Here is a 27,721-nt window from a genome sequence, read left to right on the forward strand (position 1 = left end):
CCGAAGGCACTCGGCTACCGGCGAAAAAAAAAAGATTACATAAACTCATTCATACTTGTCCCTAGTGCTCCCAACTGCAGTGCGAGGGGGTCTTAAGGCCCCCCTCCGAGACTGGTTGGGGCCACTAGGGTCACTCCAGGCACACACGGGTTGGTCTCAACACGCCCAGCCGCAACGCAGGGGCAGTCTCCAGGGGCTTGCCCCCGATGACCAGCCCGGACAACCTGACCCGTCCAACCATCCCACCGCAACGTAGGTGGTAGCTGCTGTGGCTGCTCACTCGGACTGGTGGGATGGTCAACTTCACAGGGTGACCCGACTGACCCTCGCGGCCAGCGCCTCAGGCGCCACGTTGGGCGCCATCTGTTATGGCGCCCTCAGCAACTGTCATCGGTGATCATTCTGGACAACTTGATCCGTCCAACCATCCCACCGCAACGCAGGTGGCTGCTCCTGCGGCTGCACACCTCGGACTGATGGGATGGTCAACTTCACAAGTTGACCAAAATGACCAGCGCGACAGCGCCTCGGGCACCAAATCGCGTTGGGCGCCATCTGTTATGGAATCACATTTACAGTGGAAGCAGTAAGGAAGGCGGCCGGCATGATGTGGTGGTGCACAGTGGCTAGTCATTGTCGGCTGGGGCGGGTCCTTGCCAACCTTACTGTCCTGCGCCATAAACAGAAAAAAAATCCTATCATGCCTATCAAAACTAGCACCTGTCAAATTAAAAAAAAAAAAAAACCGACAGAAGCGCAGAGACCGACTCAAAACGCTTATAAATTCAAAAGAAAACAACATCCGGCCGAACCGGATGCCACGGACAGACCGTTAAACATTCAAATTCAAATTCAAAAAAAACTGTCAAAAAAAAAAGAAACTAACTAACGATCAAAAAACTAACCGAACCGGAAACGACCGGTTACTAAATCTGAAAAATGAAATTAAAAAAAAAGCTGAAATACAAAGACAAATAAACAAAAGGGCCGAATATACAGAGAGGCGCCGCGGGTATTGTTGCGACGCCCAGTGCTTGGTCCCACCCTCAAATAACCATGGCCACCGACGCACCTATAATTCGGTGGCCCCTTACCTGGTTTACTCTAGGCCTTCTAAATCATTGGCGACGCCAGCATTCCCATATTATTAACAACTTTTATTCAAAATTCATTATTACTACTAACATAGCTTTCTCCTTTTTTTTTCTCTTACTCCTTACTGCATGGGTTTTGAATATATTTAAGCTTATAAATAATTTTTTTTTTTTTTTTTTTTAATTTATAGCAATCAAAAAGGCTATATATGTAATAAAATAAAAATATACTATATATGTAATAAAAAAAATCTTTTTTTTTCAGAAATTTGGATAAATGCCCTTTTCTCTTTTTTTTGTTTCACAAATCTATCTTAGGGCTGTACAGTTTGGATACAACTTCTGATAATTGCGGTCCCCTTACAAAATAAATAGTTGTTGTATTAAACTTACTTTGAGTTTAACTGAACATCATTTCGGTATTACACATAGATAATGACAGTAATATGTACTATGCACTAAGAAATTAGTTATAAACGCAACTAGGACTAAACTTGGGGTAAATCCTACCCCTCAAAAAATATTGTTTCACAAGCTCAAGTAAAACGTAAGCTTTTAGATTCATGGAAAAATTACCGAAGTCATTCACCTGTTCAGGTAAAACATGAACCTTTTATACTTATAGTACAATTAATGAAATTGTTTTACTTGTTCAGTTGAAACGTTAACTATTTTACATGTAACAGTCAGGGTTGGTATTGTTTCGGGTTTAGTTCGACTCAGTCACCAAAAAATGTATACAACAAAAGTTTTGTTTTGATAACGCAAGCTAACCCGCATTACTTGTTATTTGCGTCTCTCAATATAGAATTAATGCATTTTACTGATAATGCAACTGAACCTGATTTACCAATAAAACTTTATTCCTTACCGAAACAATATCAACACTTTTGCTCACTCCAAAATCATATTCGCCACGATGGCATCAATAAAAAAAAATGTAATAGTAAAATTCTACCACAACGCAAAGCAAATTTTAATACCTGAAACACCTTTTTCTTTGTTTCACAGGCAGTATAAATTGCACACCTATGACCATTAAAATATGCTTTGTTTGTGTTGGTTAAAATTTCTTTTCAGTATGCAACAACTTGAACGTACAATAAGAATTGCTTCTTTTCTTTTTAACTTTTCATTTCCTCCGGTCATTGTGCATATGGCATTCGTATTCACATTTGCTTTGATTCTACAATAGGGTGATAGCCCTAAATTTGAGTATGGTGGTACATTAACATTACATAATGTTGCGGAGTCAAAAATATAATTTTAAAAGATATGGTTAAGGCTACAAATACATAACTTTAGTTCAGTATTGGAACGAACTCACCACTTTAACCGCTGATGTTCGTTATCGCAATTGGAATGCCCGCAGGCCTATACTCGCTGCCCTGTTATCGTCATTGTCGCTGGTTTATTGTAGCCCGTCTGGTCGTAGCTGATACGGGTTGTGCTAGTATTGTTATAGCCAGGATGGACGCAGCCAATAAGGATGCGCTAGTAGTATTATTGCCGGTATGAACGCAGCTAATAAAGATGCGGCTAGTATTTGGGTCGGTGGTACCGCCTGTTGTTGGTGTTACCATTAGTGGCCGCAAGCCTATGTACGTGACCCCGCTACGTGCGTTGCAACTGGTGTGGCGGTACGTCTGATGGTTGTTGTGCTCGTGGTTGCGCTTATGAAGGAGTTGGGGGAGGTACTACCGATGGTGATGTCCGTGGTAATAGTAGGCACCGTTGGTGGCGGTTGGCGCTGTGGTCCGAGGTGACCAAATGACCCAGGTGGCGATAGAGCTTCGTGCTGGCCTTTACGCCGGTGGTAGTGTCCTCACTAGGTTAAGATTTATTACCACCCAATTTTTTTACATTTGCTGCGCTGCATACAATTGCCACTTGAACATGCCTAATGGTTGATAGGTTAAATGCAAATCTAATTCTGGCGTTGTTTCATTGATGGGAAAATGTTTACGTTGTAAGTTCCAATAATCATTTATAAACACACTAGGTAAATACGGTTTACCGCCATCATCTTTTTTGGTGTCGATCTGGCCGGAAACTCGGCGATTTTTCTCGATTTTTATTTCTTACCAAAATTTTTTTATCTTTCTTCGTGTGTATGCAGCCGGAAACTCGTTGCCTTTCTTCCCTCGTGATGGCAGGTCTGTCTTTTTCTTGTTTTCGATATTTTTTTATCGCCACTTTCGCCACATCGCTAGGTGTGTTCGCGTGAACACGCTCCCAAGTGGATCGTAGCCGTAGGCCGTAGCAGCAGACCGTAACAAACCTGCTTCGCTTTGGAGACCTGACGATGAAGCGAACAGGAAACCGGATCATCTGTGGGAAGCTACTGCCAGGGATCTTCGACGACAAGCAACGTGGGGCACGACTCACCCCTGAGATAAGAGTCTCAAAGTCCTACTACGAAGCTAGCTGGGCAACATAGGTCCATCAAAAAAAAACTAAGTAAGGTTGGGAATTAATTATGTTTCCTAGTTTAAAAGGGCTTTGCGGCAATTAGACATTTGTTATGGAGAACTCGTCAAAACTCCGAAAGATGATTTCTAGTGGGTATCGCTCCCACAGGAATGCAAAACAAAAAGTGTAGACATTTTGATCTGGAGAACTCTTCCAAACTCCGAAAGGCTAGTCCGACCCAAGCGTGGACTGCCAGGGTGTTCACGGTCCTCGGTGAGTACGCGTGTGAACAACCTATGAGGTCATTGCTCGGGGAGAATACTGGGCGAGATGCCCCCGACCGCCAAAACGCCCAGACAAAAAAAGTCCAATTGGTAGGTATATAAAAAAAACTTTTGCCACGTAAGGCAGTTAGGGATTCAAAAAAAAAAAAGGTTTATGTATATAAATTTATATGCAAAAAAAAAAATAGAACTTCCAAAAGCTGGAAAAGAAAAGCGATTAAGCAATTTAGATATATCGTGAAATCAATGGGAATGCTGACATCCCCTTCTCGAAGGCACTCGGCTACCGGCGAAAAAAAAAAGATTACATAAACTCATTCATACTTGTCCCTAGTGCTCCCAACTGCAGTGCGAGGGGGTCTTAAGGCCCCCCTCCGAGACTGGTTGGGGCCACTAGGGTCACTCCAGGCACACACGGGTTGGTCTCAACACGCCCAGCCGCAACGCAGGGGCAGTCTCCAGGGGCTTGCCCCTGGGACTGGTTGGGGGTGTTGAGGCCTCCCGTCCATTCTCGCTGGACACCCCTCCTGCCTCCGCCGCAATGGGTGGAGCGGTTTCGGAACCGCTCCCCAGTCTGGTGGGACAGGAAGGGGTGTCACTCTGAATCCCAGCTCACCCCGTCACAATCCAGGTGGCACTATGGGTTGCCACCTGAGACGTGGGATGAGCTGGGGTCCTTGCAATTCACACATACACTCACTCTAACAACACAAATTCGGCATAGAAAAAAATTCAAAAAAACTATTAACTTTAAAAAAAAAATTAAAAACCCAGTTAGCGGACAAATATTTTTCCAAAGCCGACTAACGGACAACATTCCGGGAAAATAAAAACCCCAACTACAAAAAAAAATAAAGTGCGTGCAGCACTGCCTCATCGGGTGAATACAAAATCCCGATAACTGAGGTTAAGTCACGTGGCTCCGTCAGCCACTGCCCCCGATGACCAGCCCGGACAACCTGACCCGTCCAACCATCCCACCGCAACGTAGGTGGTAGCTGCTGTGGCTGCTCACTCGGACTGGTGGGATGGTCAACTTCACAGGGTGACCCGACTGACCCTCGCGGCCAGCGCCTCAGGCGCCACGTTGGGCGCCATCTGTTATGGCGCCCTCAGCAACTGTCATCGGTGATCATTCTGGACAACTTGATCCGTCCAACCATCCCACCGCAACGCAGGTGGCTGCTCCTGCGGCTGCACACCTCGGACTGATGGGATGGTCAACTTCACAAGTTGACCAAAATGACCAGCGCGACAGCGCCTCGGGCACCAAATCGCGTTAGGCGCCATCTGTTATGGAATCACATTTACAGTGGAAGCAGTAAGGAAGGCGGCCGGCATGATGTGGTGGTGCACAGTGGCTAGTCATTGTCGGCTGGGGCGGGTCCTTGCCAACCTTACTGTCCTGCGCCATAAACAGAAAAAAAATCCTATCATGCCTATCAAAACTAGCAGCTGTCAAATTAAAAAAAAAAAAAACCGACAGAAGCGCAGAGACCGACTCAAAACGCTTATAAATTCAAAAGAAAACAACATCCGGCCGAACCGGATGCCACGGACAGACCGTTAAACATTCAAATTCAAATTCAAAAAAAACTGTAAAAAAAAAAAAGAAACTAACTAACGATCAAAAAACTAACCGAACCGGAAACGACCGGTTACTAAATCTGAAAAATGAAATTAAAAAAAAAGCTGAAATACAAAGACAAATAAACAAAAGGGCCGAATATACAGAGAGGCGCCGCGGGTATTGTTGCGACGCCCAGTGCTTGGTCCCACCCTCAAATAACCATGGCCACCGACGCACCTATAATTCGGTGGCCCCTTACCTGGTTTACTCTAGGCCTTCTAAATCATTGGCGACGCCAGCATTCCCATATTATTAACAACTTTTATTCAAAATTCATTATTACTACTAACATAGCTTTCTACCTTTTTTTCTCTTACTCCTTACTGCAAGGGTTTTGAATATATTTAAGCTTATAAATAATTTTTTTTTTTTTTTTTTAATTTATAGCAATCAAAAAGGCTATATATGTAATAAAATAAAAATATACTATATATGTAATAAAAAAAATCTTTTTTTTTCAGAAATTTGGATAAATGCCCTTTTCTCTTTTTTTTGTTTCACAAATCTATCTTAGGGCTGTACAGTTTGGATACAACTTCTGATAATTGCGGTCCCCTTACAAAATAAATAGTTGTTGTATTAAACTTACTTTGAGTTTAACTGAACATCATTTCGGTATTACACATAGTATAATGACAGTAATATGTACTATGCACTAAGAAATTAGTTATAAACGCAACTAGGACTAAACTTGGGGTAAATCCTACCCCTCAAAAAATATTGTTTCACAAGCTCAAGTAAAACGTAAGCTTTTAGATTCATGGAAAAATTACCGAAGTCATTCACCTGTTCAGGTAAAACATGAACCTTTTATACTTATAGTACAATTAATGAAATTGTTTTACTTGTTCAGTTGAAACGTTAACTATTTTACATGTAACAGTCAGGGTTGGTATTGTTTCGGGTTTAGTTCGACTCAGTCACCAAAAAATGTATACAACAAAAGTTTTGTTTTGATAACGCAAGCTAACCCGCATTACTTGTTATTTGCGTCTCTCAATATAGAATTAATGCATTTTACTGATAATGCAACTGAACCTGATTTACCAATAAAACTTTATTCCTTACCGAAACAATATCAACACTTTTGCTCACTCCAAAATCATATTCGCCACGATGGCATCAATAAAAAAAAATGTAATAGTAAAATTCTACCCCAACGCAAAGCAAATTTTAATACCTGAAACACCTTTTTCTTTGTTTCACAGGCAGTATAAATTGCACACCTATGACCATTAAAATATGCTTTGTTTGTGTTGGTTAAAATTTCTTTTCAGTATGCAACAACTTGAACGTACAATAAGAATTGCTTCTTTTCTTTTTAACTTTTCATTTCCTCCGGTCATTGTGCATATGGCACTCGTATTCACATTTGCTTTGATTCTACAATAGGGTGATAGCCCTAAATTTGAGTATGGTGGTACATTAACATTACATAATGTTGCGGAGTCAAAAATATAATTTTAAAATATAGGGTTAAGGCTACAAATACATAACTTTAGTTCAGTAGTGGAACGAACTCACCGCTTTAACCGCTGATGTTCGTTATCGCAATTGGAATGCCCGCAGGCCTATACTCGCTGCCCTGTGATCGTCATTGTCGCTTGTTTATTGTAGCCCGTCTGGTCGTAGCTGATACGGGTTGTGCTAGTATTGTTATAGCCGGGATGGACGCAGCCAATAAGGATGCGCTAGTAGTATTATTGACGGTATGAACGCAGCTAATAAAGATGCGGCTAGTATTTGGGTCGGTGGTACCGCCTGTTGTTGGTGTTACCATTAGTGGCCGCAAGCCTATGTACGTGGCCCCGCTACGTGCGTTGCAACTGGTGTGGCGGTACGTCTGATGGTTGTTGCGCTTATGAAGGAGTTGGGGGAGGTACTACCGATGGTGATGCCCGTGGTAATAGTAGGCACCGTTGGTGGCGGTTGGCGCTGTGGTCCGAGGTGACCAAATGACCCAGGTGGCGATAAAGCTTCGTGCTGGCCTTTACGCCGGTGGTAGTGTCCTCACTAGGTTAAGATTTATTACCACCCAATTTTTTTACATTTGCTGCGCTGCATACAATTGCCACTTGAACATGCCTAATGGTTGATAGGTTAAATGCAAATCTAATTCTGGCGTTGTTTCATTGATGGGAAAATGTTCACGTTGTAAGTTCCAATAATCATTTATAAACACACTAGGTAAATACGTTTTACCACCATCATCTTTTTTGGTGTCGATCTCGCCGGAAACTGGGCGATTTTTCTCGATTTTTATTTCTTACCAAATTTTTTTATCTTTCTTCGTGTGTATGCAGCCGGAAACTCGTTGCCTTTCTTCCCTCGTGATGGCAGTTCTGTCTTTTTCTTGTTTTCGATATTTTTTTATCGCCACTTTCGCCACATCGCTAGGTGTGTTCGCGTGAACACGCTCCCAAGTGGATCGTAGCCGTAGACCGTAGCAGCAGACCGTAACAAATTGGACCATCTGGCGGCGCACCTTCAAGTTGGCCACTGTATGCACAAATGCACCAGATTTTGGCACCTTTCAAAAGTTATAATCCTGAAGGGATTGTTCAGGACAGCATTTATGGTGAGATATTTTATATTTATTAAGTGAATTTTAGTTATCGTGTTTACTCAAGTTATCGTGAACACGGACAGACGGACGGACGGAGACAGGGCTCAAATGATTTCTATTTGGACGTTGATAATTTTGATATTTAGCTTGGGGCTTCCCAAGACAGCTGGTTCCATTCACCGGAGCCACTCGGAATTTTTTTCCCGACCAAAGGCTGTCATTTCAGTGTAACCCCATTTATTTTATTACGTCCCTCCAATAACGCCCCGCAGATCACGCTTAAGAGTACTAAATAATAACATTAATGATTTATACAATTTAAGCCCTAATTAAATTTTAAAATAAATTATAATTTTATTTCTTTAATTTATAATATCAAGAAGAATTTCCGAGCTCTAGGCGACACATATATATTAGTAATAAAAATGCAATTGATTATACCATATATGTTGTATTTATTTGAAAGGCCGAAAATAAAAATAAAAACAACATCATTTAATTTATAATTTAACTATAAAATTAATTACTAATTATTTAATATTAATTAAATTTGAATAATTAATTATTTATTTAAATTTAATTCTTTAATAAATTATTAAAAAATAATTTATAATTAAATTATATTAAATTATAAATTATATAATTAATTTTATAAAATAACTTTAATGTTATGTGAATAATTTTTTGCTTATTTTATGTTTAGCAACCAAAACCAAATTATAAGAAGCCAAAACGAGTTAAATTGTCCATTGCCTTATTTTGTTATTTTATTGAATTCTAAAAGTTTTTTAATTGCAGAAAATGTCGAAACCTTGGATTTCACTCTTGAGTCGCCAGAAACAAGCACCTACGAGTCAGCAATGCCTTTTAAGGATTGTGAATCTCCTACGCCTTCCACGTCAACGGCTGCTCGTTCAGCTAAAAAAAAAATTATCAATTAAAATTTTTGGAAAAAATTGATAAAATTGAAAAAGAAATGGAAAAATGTAGTAAAGATTTGAGGGAAAGCGATAAAAAATTCGAAGAAAGAACTAAAGCAATTTTAGAAAATGAAGAAAGAAAAACAAAGTATGTCCAAAATAACAAGGAATTAACTCAGGAATTAATTGAATTTTTAAACAAATAATTCTAAAGATAAAATAATTTTTTTTAATGTAAATAATTAATTTGTGTTGGGAATTTTTTTTAGCGAAATGAATTTTTCTGTTTTTAGTTACTGAGTCCTATTATTATTAATTAGGCCACCCTAATTATTATTTATTAAATATTTAATTTTGAATATGCATTTTATTTTTTGTGAAATGAGTTTATTATGTTTTAGTTTTTAAGTGATATTACTTTTACTTTTATGCGAAAAATAAGGCTGGAATAAACAAAGTACCTTTTCTTGAACAAGAGTATTTCAAAGTTTTTTTACTTACTGAAAAGGGTAGCTAAACTTTTACGAATTATTTCTGCATTATTTTGACGGTCGTTTGCCGATATTTCTTGATGTGGATATTGACGATTTCTTTCTACAATTTGCAAAGCGGAAATCCATTTATGGTTAATACTGTCGTTCCTTTCGTTTAAAAAGTTATGTAGGACACAACATGCCTTTATAATAATGTTGGCATTTTGTATTTGATTGTCTATGCCCTTACCAATTCGTCGAAAACGCGCCTTCACGTGACCAAAGGCATTTTCAACAACTCTTCGCACTTTGGAAAGAAAATAATTAAAATTTTTTTCGTCTTCATTTTGAGACACTTGGAATGCATATGGTTTCATCAACATTTTGCTAAAACGAAAAGCTGAGTCTCCTATAATGAAAATCGGCACATCAACACCGGAAACCGGTGTGCGCATTTCATCCAGGTAAGGACATTTTTCCAAATGTGTTTTCAATGTTGAGGACTCGAAGATTTGGGAATCATTGCACCGTCCTTGACTGCCAACATTAATATAAATGAACCGGTATCTGAAACAAAAAATTGTATATCTTCCTTTATAAACAACATAATCATAAAGGGCCACACCTTGCATCGACCAAAGCAAGTAGGATAGTCGAATACGATCCCTTGTAATTATAATAATCAGTTGCATCTTCACTACGTGGATGAACCTCAATGTGACAACCATCTGAAATTTTTAAAACCAAGAACGTTGACATACATAGCTATGGTAACCCAAATTTAACACACCTACTGCTCCCATGCACTGAGGAAATCCTACAGCTTCGAATCCTTGTACTAGTTTTGATACTTTTTCCCTCGTTAAGGGAAAACTAGGCATGTACGTAAGGCTCAAATGTTTCCATGTCTGAGTACAAAATTCAAGTACTATTTCACACACAGTGGACTTTCCAACTCCAACCATGTTCCCTATTGTGCGATACTCTGCCGATGATCCCAACGCGTAGAGGGCTATGGCTACTCGTTTGTGTAAAGAGATGGCTTTTCTTAGTGGGGTATCTTTCTTTTCCAACACTCTTAAATTCTCGCAAAGTTCTATAAATACACTTCTTTTCATGCGAAAATTCAACTTCCCAGAAGGATTGCGATCGAGCCTTTGAAAAGAAAAGTGTTAATGCTTTTGCAAACCCCCACTAGCATGCTTACTCTTGTCCAATATGACCTTGATTGCCAGGAAAGGTTTTGTGAGGCCACCAATAACATTAAATATTGTTTTCTCAGCAACTGCATCTTTCTGATATTCATTGCACGCAACTTTTTCAACTGGTTCTAATACTCATTGTCGAACGATGTATATTGAAATAAACACAAAGGATTTGATTGTGCTTTCATGGTTTATATCTTCATCACTTTTTTCTCTTTATCACTCATCTCAAATTAGAATAAAATTCACAAACACACAATATTATCAAATTTAATGAAATCGCTTACAATAATATTAAATTCCTCATGGTTGCATTGGAGCTGTCAAAATAAAATAAGAACCGAAGGTGTGAACGTACTTGTTTTAGAGTGTAATCTGAACATGATTTAAGAGAATATCATCTCCATTAAATTTAAAACGTTTGACCATTGTAGAGCTGCAGTAATTGGTGCGTTATCGGTAACCGTATAACAGCTGATTCGACCAACGTTATGGGAATCAATGTAATCGATTATTAGTTCCGTATCGTAACGCTAAGGTCGTAACCGTATCGTAGCCAACCAATTGCTTTTTGGTTTTTCGCCGTATCTATAACCTAAAAATATTTGAGTTGGTGAATTTAATAACTTTTTGTAGATTTTATTCATTGTTTTGGATACGTTATGACCAGGAGACTTATTTTCTGTGGAATATGTTTGTAATTTTTTGCGTTTTCTTCATTTTTATTAAATTTTCACGATTTTTAGGTTAAGGCACCATTAATTGATAACAATGAATCGTATAGGGTTACGTTAGGGATACGACTACAGCGATACGACAAACGGCACCAATGACTCCGCTTTAAACGTCTACAAGTAGGATATGTAGCAGCACGCACATACACAGCCACGCTCACCTGATAAAATGCTTTTCTTGTTCGTTTTTTTTTTTGTGGATGCTATTTGGCACTGTTGTACTTCTTAGGCCCAAGAAAAGTGTAGTAGCTGCTAACGAAAACTGCGTAAAATTTTTATCGTAAAATTACAAAGAAATATCCTTATTTATATTCAAACGAGTACTTAATTACATCTATCTTTAAAATCCATATGTTTTGGACAATTTTAATTAACAAATTGTGATACTTTATTACCGGGGACGTTTGCTAAAACACGACCAAAACCGTCGGGGGAAGTATTAATAGACGCGTTTTTGCATCGCTTCCAATAATTCTAATACTTTTTCGCCTTTGGACTATCGATAACAGGACAAAACGCGTCTTTTCATTTCTCTTTCCACATTTTTGGACGGGATATTGCAGTCGACCACGGTTTCACGCTTCCCAAGGGCGTCAGTTCTATGCACCGGAGTGACTCGGGATTTTTCCCGACCAAGGACTGCCATTTCAGTGTAACCCCATTTAATTTGTTGCGTCCCTCCCACAAATTGTCATCCTCCCAGGAGCTCCTTGCAGCGGGACTGCTCCATATTCTCTTGCTCCGGGAAGGTATCGAACCCAATCCGGGTCCGTCTCCCGACCCCGGTCCTGAGAAATGGTTTTGCTGTATCTGCTGAAAAGGATCTTTTTAGGACGGTCATACTCTTGTCAGTGTGTCTCGTGTAAGAGATGGTTGCACCGGACAGGTTGTTCTGGGCTTGACCCCAAAACCAGACGTAACTTCAATAAATCTTTTGTGGCTCCTTGCTGTTCACGTCCCGTAGTCTGCGCCTTGGTTCCCCCATTAATTCAGAAAACAAAAATTCAGAAACAAATTTTTTCAGAAAACATTAGTCAGAAGTCTTTTTTCAAACAACAAAAATTAAGAAGTCAAAACTCAGAAACAAAAATTCAGAAATCAAAATTGCAGAAGTCAATTTTCAGAAGTCAAAATTCAGAAGTCAAATTTCAGAAGTCAAAATTCAGAAGTCAATATTCAGAAGTCAAATTTCAGAAGTCAAAATTCAGAAAGTAATCAGACAGCCAAAAAACATTAAATTTTGCGCAAAACTTAATGTTTTTTTGCTGTCTGATTACTTTCTGAATTTTGACTTCTGAAATTTGACTTCTGAATTTTTTTTCAGCCATCTGGTTATTTTCCGACCACCTGCCTATACTTATTTCGCTCGAGCGTTCCGCCGACTTCATCGTCGCAGAAAAACGCACTTTCATTAACTTTCAAAGAGGAAAGTGGCAACGAATACAAATCCTTTACAGACAACCACTTTGCTGCCCTCCCTATCCCAACTGATGCCCGCCAAGGGGAGCGTGCTTTCCGCAAGGTCATTGAATCCGCCTCGGCTCGTTTCATTCCCGCCAGTAGAATTTCCGAAATTCAGCCCCACTTCCCGGCGAGGCCTTAAGTTTGGCGAGAGAACGTGACCTTATAAGACAGCTCGATCCCGGCGCCCCCAAATAAGGGATATAAACCAACGCATCAGATTGGTTGTGGATGAACACAAGCGGGCGAAGTGGGAGGAGCACCTAAGCGGTTGTAACCTCTCTGCCGGTGTAGGTAAACTTTGGTCCACTGTAAAGTCCCTATCGAATCCGTCTAGGCACAATGACAAAGTTTCCATCGCCTTTGGCGACAAAGTGCTGTCGGATGCGAAAAAATGCGCAAGCGCTTTCTGTCGACAATACATAGTGCATTCTACGGTCGACAAAAATAGACGGAGGGCCTACAGACACGCACGTAAACATAATTTCAGCGCGTCACCAATTACCATCACCGCCAAAGAGGTTGAGAATGCCATCGCTCATGCTAAACCATCCAAAGCAGTGTGCTCAGACGGCATAGCCATGCCAATGCTTAAAATCCTAGGGAAAGAGGGTTTCAAATATTGAGCACATGTCTTCAACCTGTCTCTTTCCACCTTTGTCCAACCCGAAAAACGGAAAATGGCCAAGGTGTTCCCGCTACTAAAGCCTGGGAAACCAGCTAACATAGGAGAGTCATATCGCCCGATATCTATCCTATCACCAGTAGCCAAGACGCTTTAAGCCATTTTGTTCCCCTACTTCAAAGCAAATTTGCAGCTAGCCTGTCATCAGCATGGCTTTAGAAAACTCCATAGCACTACCACCGCGCTAAATGCCATTAGCACCCAGATAAATTGTGGTTTAAATCAGAAGTCCCACCATAGAACAGTACTCGTAGCGCTAGACCTATCAAAATCTATTGATACGGTCAACCATGGCACGTTTCTGCAAGACTTGGAAGGGTCTACCCTTCCCCATGTCTTAAAAGGTGGGCCGCAAATTATCTGGGTGGTCGGCAGGCATCGGTGCAATTCAGAAACGAAACATAAAAGCCAAGAAGAATTAAACAAGGGGTGCCACAGGGTGGTGTCCTATTCCCACTTTTGTTTAATTGTTACATATCAAAACAACCTTCGCCACCGGAAGGAGTTACTATCGTTTCTTACGCCGATGACTGCACAATAATGGCCACAGGCCCGGGCCCACAGATCGATGAGCTTTGCAACAGAATAGACGGCTACCTCCCTGATCTCTCCAGTTTTTTCGCCTCGCGAAACCTGGCATTATCACCGACTAAATCATTCGCGACCTTATTTACAACTTGGATGTCCCAAATGTCGACCATTTTGAACATCCACTTCGATGGCACTACGCTACCGACTGTCCTACACCTAGTAGATATACACACGCCACATGCACATAGGTACAGTCGAATACCGACTGTTATCATGAATTTACTTACTTAGGGTGGCGCTAAAAGTTTAAGGTAAGTAAATTGGTAAGTAATTAAAATCATTAAAAGGGAAAATAAGGCAAGTGTAAATTAATTATAAGGTAAGTATAAGGTAGGTAATAGAAAAATATAACGTAAGTATAAGGTAACTCTATTTTAAGTATTTAGGTAAGTACATAATTATTTCTATTTAACTTCATTATTTAATTACATTTCATTTTATTTACATTTCATTTTCAGGTATTAATTTATAAACTAATCTGCTTCAACACCGGCCACCTTGAACGAATCTGCATTCTTCAACTCAATGGTAACACGGCTAGCTTGTGTATCGGACGCCTAATTATTCTGTTTCTTGTTTGAACGTCGGCCACTCTCACCTTTCCATCCTGGCCGGCGATCGTATCTGTCACTCGGCCTAGAATCCATTGTTGGGGCGGGGCGTTGTCTTCGTGAACGACGACGAACTCGCCTACCTCTACGTTGGGCTGTGGGTGCTGCCACTTGTTGCTAGGCCATTAGCCGGCAAACCCAAATTATTATTGATTTTTTAATTAAGCACTCACTTGCACTTGTCACAGTTTTAATAGTGTATTTAAATTTTTTTTTAATTTGCACTATGTCCCTGCTTTGGGCGCCATGACTTCACGACTTTTGTATAATTTTCTGTAGGACTCATATAGGTGCAGTACATTTTCATACTAAACTCGTTCAAAAAAATGTATCATCATAGCAACCCATATCTGATATTGCACTCCTTTTTTTGTTTCCCTCCGTCGCTTTCCACGACAGCAACCCCGGTAATTTTGACACTTCGTTCAGTGTCAAACGCATGTTCCACGCAGGTCCCACTGAGTTCCACAATAGTTTGACACTGACCGAAGTGTCAAACGGCAGTGTGTTAGAAAGAGAAAGGAATTATCAATGATAGCCGGTCAACAATTTTTTGTATTAAATTTTATATGAGAATAGGCGAGTGGCCACACAGCTGATTTACAAAATGCCAAAATATTAGATAAAGAAAAAGGGATAAAGATCAGATACACCATAGAGAGCTTAAGAATAATGCAGAAAATGGACAAAACAGTAAACATAAAAGAGGACACTGATTGCATTGCAGCGGCTTATTTGCTTTGCATATAATTTTTAATTTTAGTTGCAAATGTACAACGCACAGACGGTATCGATGTGTTAGTTGTAGTTATGCAAATTGTGATATTTTACGTACATATATTTGTAAGTGACCTTATACAAAAATTTTATTGTTTCGGTATATTAACAAAATTAAACATTTTTATTATTTCATGTAATTCTTAAATTTTTTTGATGAAAATAATTTTAAATAAATGCAGTTTCGCCCCTGAGGAAGCCAAGGTGCTTAGCGAAACTTTGGGTCGCAATAGTGAAGTTTTACTTGCACTAAAAATAGCAACCATATGGTCAAGAAAAGCCTATTCTCATATAAAATTTAAGAGAAAGGAATTATTTCCTTCTCATACATATCATACTTGTAAACCTGTAGTCGCTGTGAATGAAACTAAGTGTGATATCTTCTGCATAGACGTCAAAATTCCAAAGTGATTGGATCACCTGATTTGTAATTGACTATCTCTGTCTCATTCTGTATCTCTTTCTATCACCCGCTGAAGATAGGCGGCCCTATGCGCCGCCATATTGAACACGCTGTCAAAACGCTAAAAGGTAGCCATATTGAACGTTCTGTCAGGCAGTTGACAGATAAGATATCACATTTAATGCCTCCTGCGATTTACAACGAGATTGGCTGAATTTTTGTATGTGTGTGTGTCGGGTATTTGACGCTTGCCCCGCGACTATCAAATAAAAAGCCATAAATCAATATTTGCATTGAAAAACATTGTTTACTATATAGTTTGGCAGCTTAAATAGAGCTTATGTTGCGAATAGAGTGGAAGGCAGTGGACTAGGCAGTTGAATGTAATATAATGAAGGAATTGATGTTTGGAGTTTTTTCAAAATTTGACTGAATTCCTGAATCACAAAAGGGAGTGTAGTTAAGTACGAAAATGAAAAAATGTAGTTAGGTTTTTTAGCAGGAGATTTTCATTTTAAAAATGTAATATGCAAACCAATGCTCATTCTAATACTTTTTTAGCAGGAGATTTTCATTTTAAAAATGTAATATATAAACCAATGTTCCTTCTATTACTCATTTTGTCTATGGAGTTTCACATGCACTTTATAAAAACGTGCTTTTTGTTTTCACGAACTTATTCCCCAATGAAAATAAATGAAACACGTATTAATGTAAGCATTAATCATAATTCTTACTTCTTAAATGTTCTTCTCAAATATTATAAATGTGTTAAAAGTAGCAGGACTAAAATAATATTGACAAATCTGATATGTCAAACTAATTTTATATAATAAAAATGATTTCATAAATTGCATGCATTTTATACATATGCATTATATTTTAAATTTCCTCTAACTATTCGTTTTGTGCTGACTAAATTTTGCTTATGCATAACTTTCTTTGGCTATATAAGATAATAATTCCAGGGGCCGTTTTCACCATCTTCGGTGAACGCTAACAAACACTTTATTTGAAAGAAATTGTTCAGTGATTCGTCAAATAAGGGTTATTTTAAAATAACGGACGTTAAAAGTTTCCCTGTCACATGAGGAAAAATGAAATACAACTATTTTTATAACATGAAGATAGATAGAAAATTTATTGGGGAGTGCACTGCGACCGTTGATCTATTGTGCCCTCATCAGATTGCGTCGCGTTCCAGGAGGATATGTTCCACCGTCTCTCCTGATCGATCACGAAATCGACATGAATACAAAATTATGTTTTTTATTTAGTTGAATGGCGATAGAAATTCTTATATTTTTCAAGAAATCCAGGAAATTTTAAGATTAACCCTAAGTTTTTAATTATTTGTGTTTTGCTTTGACGTTGGCGGTGCGTTGCTTATAGATTGAAGCAATTAAAGCGCGTGTGTTCAAAGTCAAATGTAGACGCAACGGAAGTGCCAAAACGACTCTAAAGTCACCTTAAGCTTAGTTGCTTCACGTGTTATTTATCATTATTAATTAATAATGTTGGATCTCGTAAGAAGCTAAACTTAGGCAAGATACACACGAGACATAGCTTCGTAGACGCGTACAAATTGTGGAATGCAGCTACGATTTTCTACGCCTCAATATTTCTTATGCTGTACCTAATACGCGTCTATGAAGATACGCCTCGTGTGCATCTTCCTTTAGATTATTTTCAAAGAAAAAATGCTTTTTATACTCAGTTGAGCAGAGCTCACAGAGTATATTAAGTTTGATTGGATAACGGTTGGTTGTACATATATAAAGGAATCGAGATAGATATAGACTTCCATATATCAAAATAATCAGGATCGAAAAAAAATTTGATTGAGCCATGTCCGTCCGTCCGTCCGTCCGTCCGTTAACACGATAACTTGAGTAAATTTTGAGGTATCTTGATGAAATTTGGTATGTAGATTCCTGGGCACTCATCTCAGATCGCTATTTAAAATGAACGATATCGGACTATAACCACGCCCATTTTTTCGATATCGAAAATTTCGAAAAACCGAAAAAATGCGATAATTCATTGCCAAAGGCGGATAAAGCGATGAAACTTGGTAGATGGGTTGATGTTATGACGCAGAATAGAAAATTAGTAAGATTTTGGACAATGGGCGTGGCACCGCCCACTTTTACAAGAAGGTAATTTAAAAGTTTTGCAAGCTGTAATTTGGCAGTCGTTGAAGATATCATGATGAAATTTGGCAGGAACGTTACTACTATTACTATATATCTGCCAAATAAAAATTAGCAAAATTGGATGAAGAACACGCCCACTTTTTAAAAAAAAAAATTTTTTAATTCAAATTTTAACAAAAAAATTAATATCTTTACTGTATATAAGTATATAAAGTCAGAATTCAACTCCAGTAATGATATGATGCAACAAAATACAAAAATAAAAGAAAATTTCAAAATGGGCGTGGCTCCGCCCATTTTCATTTAGTTTGTCTAGAATACTTTTAATGCCATAGGTCGAACAAAAATTTACCAATCCTTCTTAAATTTGGTAGAGGCATAGACTCTATGACGGTAACTGTTTTCTGTGAAAATGGGCGAAATCGGTGGAAGACACGCCCAGTTTTTATACACAGTCCACCGTCTGGCCTTCATCTCGGCCGTTAACACAATAACTTAAGCAAAAACCGATATATCTTTACTAAACTTAGTCCACGCACTTATCTGAACTCACTTTATCTTGGTAAAAAAAATGGCCGAAATCCGACCATAACCACGCCCACTTTATCTATATCGAAAATTACGAAAAATTAAAAAAATGCCATAATTCTATACCAAATACGAAAAAAGGGATGAAACATGGTAATTGGATTGGTTTATTGACGCAAAATATAACTTTGGAAAAAACTTTGTAAAATGGGTGTGACACCTACCATATTAAGTAGAAGAAAATGAAAAAGTTCTACAAGGCGAAATCAACAGCGTTTGGAATCTTGGCAGGAATACTGTTAGTGGTATTGCATATATAAATAAATTAGCAGTACCCGACAGATGATTTTCTGGATCACCTGGTCCACATTTTGGTCGATATCGCGAAAACGCCTTCACATATACATCTAAGGGCCACTCGCTTTTAAAACCCTTATTAATACCTTTAATTTGATATCCATATCGTACAAATACATTCTAGAGTCACCCCTGGCCCACCCTAATGGCGATATCTCGAAAAGGCGTCCACCTATAGACCTAATGCCCACTCCCTCCTAAAATGCTCAGTAACACCTTTCGTTTGATACCCATATGGTACAAACATTCTAGAGTCACCCCTGGCCCACCCTAATGGCGATATCTCGAAAAGGTGGCCACCTATAGACCTAATGCCCACTCCCTCTTAAAATGCTCAGTAACACTTTTCGTTTGATATCCATATCGTACAAACATTCTAGAGTCACCCTTCGTCCACCTTTATGGCGATATCTCGAAAAGGCGTCAACCTATAGAACTAAGGATTACTCCCTTTTAAAATACTCATTACCACCTTTCATTTGATACCCATATCGTACAAACACATTCTAGAGTCATCCTGGCCCACCCTAATGGCGATATCTCGAAAAGGCGTCCACTTATAGACCTAATGCCCACTCCCTCTTAAAATGCTCAGTAACAGCTTTCGTTTGATACCCATATCGTACAAACATTCTAGAGTCACCCCTGGCCCACCCTAATGGCGATATCTCGAAAAGGCGTCCACCTATAGACCTAATGCCCACTCCATCTTAAAGTGCTCAGTAACACTTTTCGTTTGATACCCATATCGTACAAACACATTCTAGAGTCACCCCTGGCCCACCCTAATGGCGATATCTCGAAAAGGCGTCCACCTATAGACCTAATGCCCACTCCCTCTTAAAATGCTCAGTAACACCTTTCGGTTGATACCCATATCGTACAAACATTCTAGAGTCACCCTTGGTCCACCGTTATGGCGATATCTCGAAAATGCTTCCTTCCACCTATAGAACTAAGGATCACTCCCTTTGAAAATACTCATTAACACCTTTCATTTGATACCCATATCGTACAAACACATTCTAGAGTCACCCCTGGCCCACCCTAATGGCGATATTTCGAAAAGGCGTCCACCTATAGACCTAATGCCCACTCCCTTTTAAAATGCTCAGTAACACCTTTCGTTTGATACCCATATCGTACAAACATTCTAGAGTCACCCTTGGTCCACCGTTATGGCGATATCTCGAAAAGGCTTCCTTCCACCTATAGAACTAAGGATCACTCCCTTTGAAAATACTCATTAACACCTTTCATTTGATACCCATATCGTACAAACACATTCTAGAGTCACCCCTGGCCCACCCTAATGGCGATATTTCGAAAAGGCGTCCACCTATAGACCTAATGCCCACTCCCTCTTAAAATGCTCAGTACACCTTTCGTTTGATACCCATATCGTACAAACATTCTAGAGTCACCCTTGGTCCACCGTTATGGCGATATCTCGAAAAGGCTTCCTTCCACCTATAGAACTAAGGATCACTCCCTTTGAAAATACTCATTAACACCTTTCATTTGATACCCATATCGTACAAACACATTCTAGAGTCACCCCTGGCCCACCCTAATGGCGACATCTCGAAAAGGCGTCCACCTATATACCACTCCCTCTTAAAATGCTCAGTAACACCTTTCATTTGATTCCCATATCGTACAAACACATTCTAGAGTCGCCCCTGGTTCACCTTTATGGCGATATCTCGAAACGGCGTCCACCTATGGAACTAAGGATCACTCCCTTTGGAAATACTCATTAACACCTTTCATTTGATACCCATATCGTAAAAACATATTCTAGAGTCACCCCTGGTGCACCTTTATGGCGATTTCTCGAAAAGGCGTTCACCTATAGAACTAAAGCCCATTCCCTTTTAAAATACTCATTACCACCTTTCATTTGATACCCATATCGTACAAACACATTCTAGAGTCACCCCTGGCCCACCTTAATGGCGATATCTCGAAAAGGCGTCCACCGATAGACCTAAGGCCCGCTGCCTCTTAAAATGCTTAGTAACACCTTTCATTTGATACCCATATCGTACAAACAAATTCTAGAGTCAGCCCTGGTCCACCTTTATGGCGACATCCCTAAATGGCGTCCATCCATAGAACTATGGCCTACTCTCTCTTAAAATACTCTTTAATACCTTCCATTTGATACACATGTCATACAACCACATTCCAGGGTTACCCTAGGTTCATTTTCCTACATGGTGATTTTCCTTATTTTGTCTCCATAGCTCTCAACTGAGTATTTAATGTTCGGTCACACCCGAACTTAGCCTTCCTTACTTGTTTTTTTAAACTTTGCTAATATTCACATACATGTCTACTACTAATATTCACATACATGTCTACTACTATGGCTGTCGCTTCCATACTACTATTTCATTATTTAAAAAAAAAATTAGTTCTGAAAATGCAACCCTGTCACATGTGTTCTCAAGCACGGTTGCCTCACCATGTTTTCATTTAGGACCAAAATGCATCGCAAAAAGACCAGATCTCAAAATAAAGGACTAAATTTTAGGTTTTTTATTGGTATACAAACAATTGGGATGTTTCAATTGTTTAATATATAAAATTTTAATAAAGTAGAAACTTGATTTTAATTCAAACTGCACAAACAAAAATAAAGTGCACCTTTAGGTATTACATGTTCACATTTCAAGGATTAGTCTATGTCTTTCACCAACCAAACGTTGTGAACCTAGTTTTGCTTGATTGCAATGAAATAAAGTGCATAGCCAAATTAGGTTTTATTAAAGAACGGTTAAAAAGTTTGCGTTGTGGCAAACTAAGTAAATCGTAAATAAAACTAAAACATATATGGCACTACTTTATTTTAGTTTGGATTCCAAGCTAAAAAAACTGACGAAACTTTATCGGAACTTCAAAACACAAAAACAATTTCTATCATGAAAAAGCGAGACTACTATCCCCCAAAATTAGTAAGTTCGACATGTTTTTGTTTATGTTTTACATTTTGTTTTAACATTAACATTTTTAACAATAAAAACAATGCAAATAGCACGTGAAAATTATTTCGGTTTCTAATGGTTCACTTTTTTCACAAGAAAGTTGATTTTAATTGTGTTTTTATGCACCAAATTTTCAAACTAAAGACAAAATTTACATTTGTCAAAAAAAAAAAAGAAAAGGCGGCCGAATGTCAAAAAAAAACCTATCGAAATACAAACTAGGTTGTATTTTTCTTGTATTTCGTTAGTTTTTTGAAATATAGTTTACACACTTACACCAATACTGAAGCCGTATTAGGAGGGAGTGCGACAAAAAATTGAAGATAAAATACAAGAAAAAATACACGAAAGTAAAATAGTGTCATATAGGTATAAGCAGTGTTGTTAATGCTATTTTTATAGATGTTTACCTAACAGTTTAAACTTCACACCAGAGCCTAGATTCAGTAAGTGTGAGTTGGAACTCAAACTAAAAATCAAGCGTCTTAAAAGTTTCAACTGTGTAATAACTGAATACCGATCGAAATATCTAACCTCTAAAAGAAGTATTTTTTCTGATAAGTCCGTTGTTTCATCAAAAATTAATGACAATGTGTTTGCCCGAACATTCAACACTTCCCTTTTTAATGCCTTGCCTAAATTATCTACCGGGTGAAATGTCATTGTTCTGCTACATTTTATAGATAGAGCAATTTTCGTGGTAAGAATTCCATTGAAGTGTAAATTATTATGTAAGGTATTTCAATTATTTTATACGATGTTTAATGAATAAGTTGAAACATGAATTTTCTAGTCTTTAGATTTACCGGAAGTGCCGGCTACCATATTTATTTTAAAGGTTGCCCTCTATTTTCATATCGATAGTTTTGCAATATTTACAATAGGGTTGCTTAACTTCTAATAACTTCAGCTACATGTACATAATGGGTTTACAGAAGTAAATTAAAATTATGTGTGGGTAATATATTTGCCAAAAATTTGGGAAAATTTTAGAATAGCACCCCCCGATTTCGGGGTAAAACTTGGTATCAAATGAAAGAGGGAGTTCTCCCGAGCACAAATATATATATTTTAAAGTTCGCAAACTTATAATTTAAAAGTTATTTGTTGTTAAAGTTTGCAAATTTAGCAAATTTCTATAGCACTTTAAATTACAATTTACATATCTTTCAAAACCTTAATCCACATACATATCTATATAAATTGGCAACGATAAACTTAAATTGCACTTTTGTATATTTCACATTTCATTTTTGCATTGTTTTTACTTATTATAAATGTTTTTATAAATCAATCGCGCTTTTGTAGCAACATGCACATTTATATATATATTTTTTATTGATGACATTACAAAGCTGTGCTGCCACATAAATAAAAAAAAAAACAAATATAAATATTACCTTACCACCTTTCAGTTAATAAAGAAAAAGGAAAATATATATTTTTACTACTCATTTTGAGAAGTTGAAACACGATTCCGCGTAGGCGGCCTTTGGCCGCCTATGCAGAAAGGTGTTCTACGCAGAATTACTGTGCATGGCGCAGCCATTCGTTCACGAATGCAAAAAAGAGCTTTTTCAAATTTTTGGTAAATAAAGATTAGAAAAGTTAGAGATATATATACATCAGATGAAAGGTATTTTTATAAGTTATTTTTCGATTCTGCACTTGTTCCGTTTTTTAGATGTGGCAGCACAGATTTGTAATGTCATAAAATATATATACGTATACACATATAAAAGTTGTATAGAAATTTGCAAACTTTAACAACAAATAACTTTTAAATTATAAAATTGCACACTTTAAGATATATATATTTGTGATCGGGAGAACTCCCTCTTTCATTTGATACCAAGTTAAACCCCGAACTCGGGGGGTGCTAAACTAAATCGCTGCCAAACATTTTATTAGCAGTATTTTGAATTTTTGTTTCAGTGAAAAAGAAATAAAAGTACCAAGTCCGTGCCGAACAAGAACCAAAATTGAGAAAAAGGGACCAGCGGACCATATGGGGTAGAAAAGGGCCATTTTTTGTCCAAATGGACTGGCGTGGCAACCGTGTTCTTAAATGCAAGCTTCCACATCAAATACATACACATACAAGTACTTCGACATTGCGAAATATATTGTCGCGTTGTAAGCCAAAGTATTTTTGCATAAACCCTTTTTAACCACCACAATACCACAGATTAAGTGTAAAATTTTACAAAAATAATACATTTTTTGAAAAATCACACCGAATAACTGCAGTCCTTGTTTACGAATTTAGAAACAATGAGAATGGCAAACACGAACGAGTATGAAATATAATGTCAAAAGGTATATACACATGGTTGTATTTCAATGCACGAAAATGCTTTAAAAACCCATGAAATTGTTAAATTAAAGTTGAAAAAAATTATTAAAAACTTTAATAGAAATAAAAAGCTTCTCTTAATAACAACAATTACACCTTATATATTCTATTTATACATCAATTGGTAAGATTTATCTCACTTTAAAATTTAAGCTAAATAATCTAAATTTTTTTTTTGAAATTGAGTCGAGAACTGTGTATGTGAATGTGCGAATTTCACCGACCAGCTGTTAGTCGCGCCAAAGAGGATAAATACAATAAGAGCCGTCACTCGTTATTTTTTTGGCATTTACTCGATGTATACTGAGAGGTAGTCGCTACTCTTTTTTTGAGCGAGATGTTTATAAAGTCTTCTATACATTTTCGTGGGGTATTTGTGTTTATTTTTCGACTGTATTTAATTAATTTATTTAATTCTCTTTCCAAAAATCACAGTTGCACAAGGGGCCTACACGGCATGGATAAATGAGAGACAATTAAAAATGTCCCTCTCAGAAAATATTCGGCATCAATTTTTTCCAATTTTCAGCGAGATACTCGCCACAAAATAACGAGTGACGGCTCTTATTGTATTTATCCTCTTTGATTGCGCTACTTGGTAAAATTTACAATGATTGAGAATATGTCGTCATGGGATGATGATTTTTTTACTTGCAACTACAGCAGTTTTATTAAATAATAAAAAAATTAATAAAACTTTTATTAAGTAATAATGAAAGCTTTACATTCCATAAAGCTGGTAAACATTGATAATTTTCAATAAATTTTAATATGAATTGCTGTTCTTTCGCGCAATTGTTCATTTTGAATGTCGACATAGTGTACTTATACGGCTGAATTCTGTAATTCAGTCTCATCTCAAGTCTCTAAATTTGAGATTTTTCTTTAGACAATTTTTGTGACTTGAGATAATTTCGGTATTCAGTAAACGAAAGTCACAAAAACAATTCACCATATCAACGAAATTCACCAAAATGACAATTTACTCAAATAATATAGCATTGCATTTTGTCGAGATAACGTTATGTGGTATTGTGGCTGAGCTTGCTGAGAAGCCGTTCACAATTTTTATAGAAAAACCCAAAGTATGTAGGTTCGAATCTCAGCGGCGCCAGATAGAGTTAGATGTTTTTTTTAAGTATTTTCTGTTTTTTAATTTTTTCTATGCTTATTTTAATTTGAGGATTAAAAAAAATATATTTAAAGCGTTTTTCGCAAATAATTTTCATACTTTTTCAGAAATTTTCACGTTTGTGATCTGCCCCGGCCCAGCTCACAAATTAGTGATTGTTTTTGTGAGGCTGGAGACGCGAGACAGCTTACAGAATGGCAAATTGTCTCAAAAGTGATTTTCACCCCAAATAGTCTCTAATAGTGACTAGAGACGGCTTACTGAATTCAGCTGATAGTGTACTTGTACACTATGAACGTCGACAAACTAAATACAACACTGCTGTTTTGTCAATCACACCCCGCGACTATCAAATAAAGCTGCAGACATTGGTGCGTTATCGGTAACCGTATCGGTAATCTTATATCAGCTGATTCGACCAACCTTATTACCTATATGACACTACTATATTTTCGTGTATTTTTTCTTGTCTTTTATCTTCAATTTTTTGACACACTCCCTCCTAATATGGCTTCAGTACTGGTGTAAGTGTGTAAACTATATTTCAAAAAAAAATAACGAAATACAAGAAAAATACAACCTAGTTCATTAAAAACAAACGAGCCAGTTTGTATTTCGATAGGTTTTTTTGACATTCGCCCGTTTTTCTTTATTTTTTTCTGACAAATGAAAATTTTGTTTTTAGTTTGAAAATTTGGTGCATAAAAACACAATTAAAATCAACTTTCTTGTGAAAAAAGTGAGCCATTAGAGACCGAAATAATTTTCGCATGTTATTTGCATTGTTTTTATAGTTAAAAATGTTAATGTAAAAATAAAATGTAAAACATAAACAAAAACACGTCAAACTAATAAATTTTTGGGGAATAATGGTCTCGCCTTTTCATGATAGAAATTGTTTTTGTGTTTTGAAGTTCCGATAAAGTTTCGTCAGTTTTTTTAGCTTTGAATCCAAACAAAAATAAAGTAGTGTCATATTTGCTTATGGGAATCAATGTAATAGATTATTGGTGCCATATCGTAACGCTAAAGTCGTAACCGTATCGTAGCCAACCAATTGGTTTTTGGTTTCTCGCCATATGCATAACCTAAAAATATTTGAGTTGGTGAATTTAATAACTTTTTGTAGATTTTATTCATTGTTTTGGATACGTTATGACTAAGAGACTTATTTTTTGTGGAATATGTTTGTAATTTTTTGCGTGTTCTTAATTTTTATGAAATTTTCACGATTTTTAGGTTAAGGCGCCAAATACACGACACGAACATTTCCGCGAACATTCCCGTTATGTCATTTTTCTGCGACCTTTTCTGTCGTGTATGGTGGTGTTTGCCAGTTCGCGCAAATGTTCGCCAAAAATCAAAATATTTTAATTTTTGGCGAACATTTGCGCGAACTGTTCGTGCGTGTATGGCGAAATAGCTCATAATCGTAGTAATTTCTGAACGGAACAGACGTGCGCGGAAAAGTAAAAAGAAACAATAAAAAATTTCTGAGTGAATTTATTGAAATGTATAAATTTTTTTTACGCTTAATTGCCACAGCGAGCAATATTGCTGCAGCACAATTGTTGTCCATATTCATCGCTGTCTGAAAGAGAACTAATGTTCGGCCAAAAGTTCGTATGGTGTATGGCCAAAGCTGCGAACAAGATTGCGGAAATGTTCGTGTCGTGTATTTGGCGCTTTAGGCACCATTAATCGATAACAATGTATGTTATAGGATTAAAGCCTTCCGCGATTTACAACCAGATTGACTGAATTTTTGTATGTGTGCGTGTCGGGAATTTGACGCTTGCCCCGCGACTATCAAATCCATCAATCAACATTTGCATTGAGAAACCGTAGCGTTCGGACGTGAATATGTCGTCATCGGATGATGACTTTTTTTACTTGCAACTACAGCAGTTTTATTAAATAATAAAAAAAATTAATAAAAATTTTATTAAATAATAATAAAAGCTTTACATTCCATAAAGCTGGTAAACATTGATAATTTTCAATAAATTTTAATATGAATTGCTGTTCTTCCGCGCACTTGTTCATTTTGAATGTCGACACAAACTAAATACAACACTGCGTTTTGTTAATCACACCCCGCGACTATCAAATAAGCTAGCGTCAAATGAAAAAATCAAACATTTTTGATTTTCATCAACGTGTAGCCGACAACAAATACGTGTGTCACGAAGCCACCCGACTGCACTAACACACACAAAATTCAGTCAATCTGGTTGTAAATCGCGGAAGGCTTTTACGTTAGGGATAAGCTGCCGGGCAACGCACAAAATTTGCTTGATGGTTACCTAGCAACGTATAGTTGTGTGCGGGCGATGTCGTGCTCACACAAATTTGT

The 27,721-nt window shown here is 37.6% G+C and overlaps 1 protein-coding gene across 2 annotated transcripts; it reads right to left on the bottom strand.

Annotated features, from left to right (window-relative positions):
• Positions 1–8,459: 8,459 nt before the first annotated feature.
• LOC137249676 (uncharacterized) lies at positions 8,460–11,004 on the bottom strand. 2 transcript variants are annotated; one of them, XM_067781407.1, is made up of 5 exons: positions 10,603–11,004; positions 10,170–10,534; positions 10,005–10,107; positions 9,408–9,946; positions 8,460–8,904 (listed from the first exon to the last, which is right to left on the bottom strand). In XM_067781407.1, the coding sequence occupies exons 1-5, from the start codon at positions 10,683–10,685 to the stop codon at positions 8,834–8,836; spliced, it is 1,161 nt and encodes a 386-aa protein (XP_067637508.1). In that variant the 5' UTR covers positions 10,686–11,004; the 3' UTR covers positions 8,460–8,833. The 2 variants fall into 2 exon arrangements, with proteins under 2 accessions (XP_067637508.1, XP_067637509.1); XM_067781408.1 differs by having other exon boundaries at positions 10,587–11,003.
• Between the last annotated feature and the right edge of the window lie 16,717 nt (positions 11,005–27,721).

The sequence above is a fragment of the Eurosta solidaginis genome, chromosome 4 (genome assembly GCF_040869045.1).
Source record: "Eurosta solidaginis isolate ZX-2024a chromosome 4, ASM4086904v1, whole genome shotgun sequence".
NCBI classification, from domain to species: domain Eukaryota; kingdom Metazoa; phylum Arthropoda; class Insecta; order Diptera; family Tephritidae; genus Eurosta; species Eurosta solidaginis.